At 47.5% G+C, this 1,283-nt stretch overlaps 1 protein-coding gene across 1 annotated transcript; it reads left to right on the top strand.

The window, feature by feature from the left end:
- Positions 1-34: 34 nt before the first annotated feature.
- On the top strand, positions 35-1,279 carry LOC106014169 (talin-2; the record flags this gene model as incomplete). The annotated part of the gene is given in 2 exon segments (XM_013091246.1): positions 35-139; positions 1,127-1,279. Coding segments are annotated over 2 exon segments (258 nt in total), but the record flags the coding sequence as incomplete, so codon positions are not given.
- Between the last annotated feature and the right edge of the window lie 4 nt (positions 1,280-1,283).

Below are 1,283 nucleotides of genomic sequence, written 5' to 3'. Positions count from 1 at the left end.
CCTTAACCTTTGGCCTTGACCTTTCCTCCCCCAGCCCCGTCAGAACTTGCTTGCGGCGGCGGGCAGAATCGGCGAAGCCTCGCAGGAAGTTATGAATGAGGTCGGAGAGACGGCTCAGGACTTGGACAAGATCTTCCAGGTAAAGGGTTAAGTGGTGGCACAGAGTTCCCCACATCATATGGATAGGGTGAACAACTGTGGTAACTATAGTTACGATTGTGGATACTATAAACAGTCAAAAGAATACACCAATTTTGAGCCATACTGAGAGTAAATAAGAAAGAAAAGTACATTATATTCCCTCCTCTCCTCCTCTTCCTCCCCCCTCCCCCTTCCCCCCCCTCAAAAATGCTACCTAATCTCTGGCATGTGTGGGTTACCACTAAACTAAAAACTCTCTGCGGCTGTCACAGTTGACTCCCTCCCTCCTCTCCCTCATTCCTCTCTCCCTCTTTCATCCTCTTTCATTTCCTCTTTCATTCTTTCTTTTCCTCATTCTTTCTTTCCTTCCCTTATTCATTCTTTCATTCCTCCATTCATTCTTTCATTCCTTCATTCATTCTCTCATTCCCTCATTCATTCATTCATTCCTTCATTCATTCCCTCATTCCTTCATTCATTCCCTCGCTCATTCTTTCCTTCATTCATTCCGTCATTCATTCTTTCATTCCTTCATTCTTTTCCTCTTTCCCTCATTCATTCTTTAATTCCCTCGTTCATTCTTTAATTCCCTCCTTCATTCTTTCTTTCCTTCCCTCTCTCACTCCCACAGGACACCCTCCTGTCTCTGGCTAAGGCAGTTGCCAACGCCACTGCCTCCCTGGTGCTCCAGGCTTCCCCTTCTTTCATTCCCTCATTCATTCCCTCATTCATTCCCTCCTTCATTCCTTCATTCATTCCCTCATTCACTCCCTCCTTCATTCCCTCCTTCATTCCCTCATTCATTCTCTCCTTCATTTCATTCCCTCATTCATTCCCTCATTCATTCCCTCATTCATTCCCTCATTCATTCCCTCATTCATTCCCTCATTTATTCCCTCATTCATTCCCTCATTCATTCCTTCATTCATTACCTCCTTCATTCCCTCCTTCATTCCTTCACTCCCTCCCTCTCTCTCTCCCACAGGACACCCTCCTGTCCCTGGCTAAGGCAGTTGCCAACGCCACGGCCTCCCTGGTGCTCCAGGCAAAGACAGTGGCCAACACGGCTCAGGACCCGGTACAGCAGGACAGAGTCATCTCCTCCGCCACTCAGTGTGCGCTGGCTACTTCCCAACTGGTGG

The sequence above is a fragment of the Aplysia californica genome, unplaced genomic scaffold (assembly GCF_000002075.1).
Source record: "Aplysia californica isolate F4 #8 unplaced genomic scaffold, AplCal3.0 scaffold03967, whole genome shotgun sequence".
NCBI lineage: Eukaryota > Metazoa > Mollusca > Gastropoda > Aplysiida > Aplysiidae > Aplysia > Aplysia californica.
The sequence above is the reverse complement of the archived record's forward strand: the minus strand, read 5'-3'. Positions and strand labels throughout refer to the sequence as shown.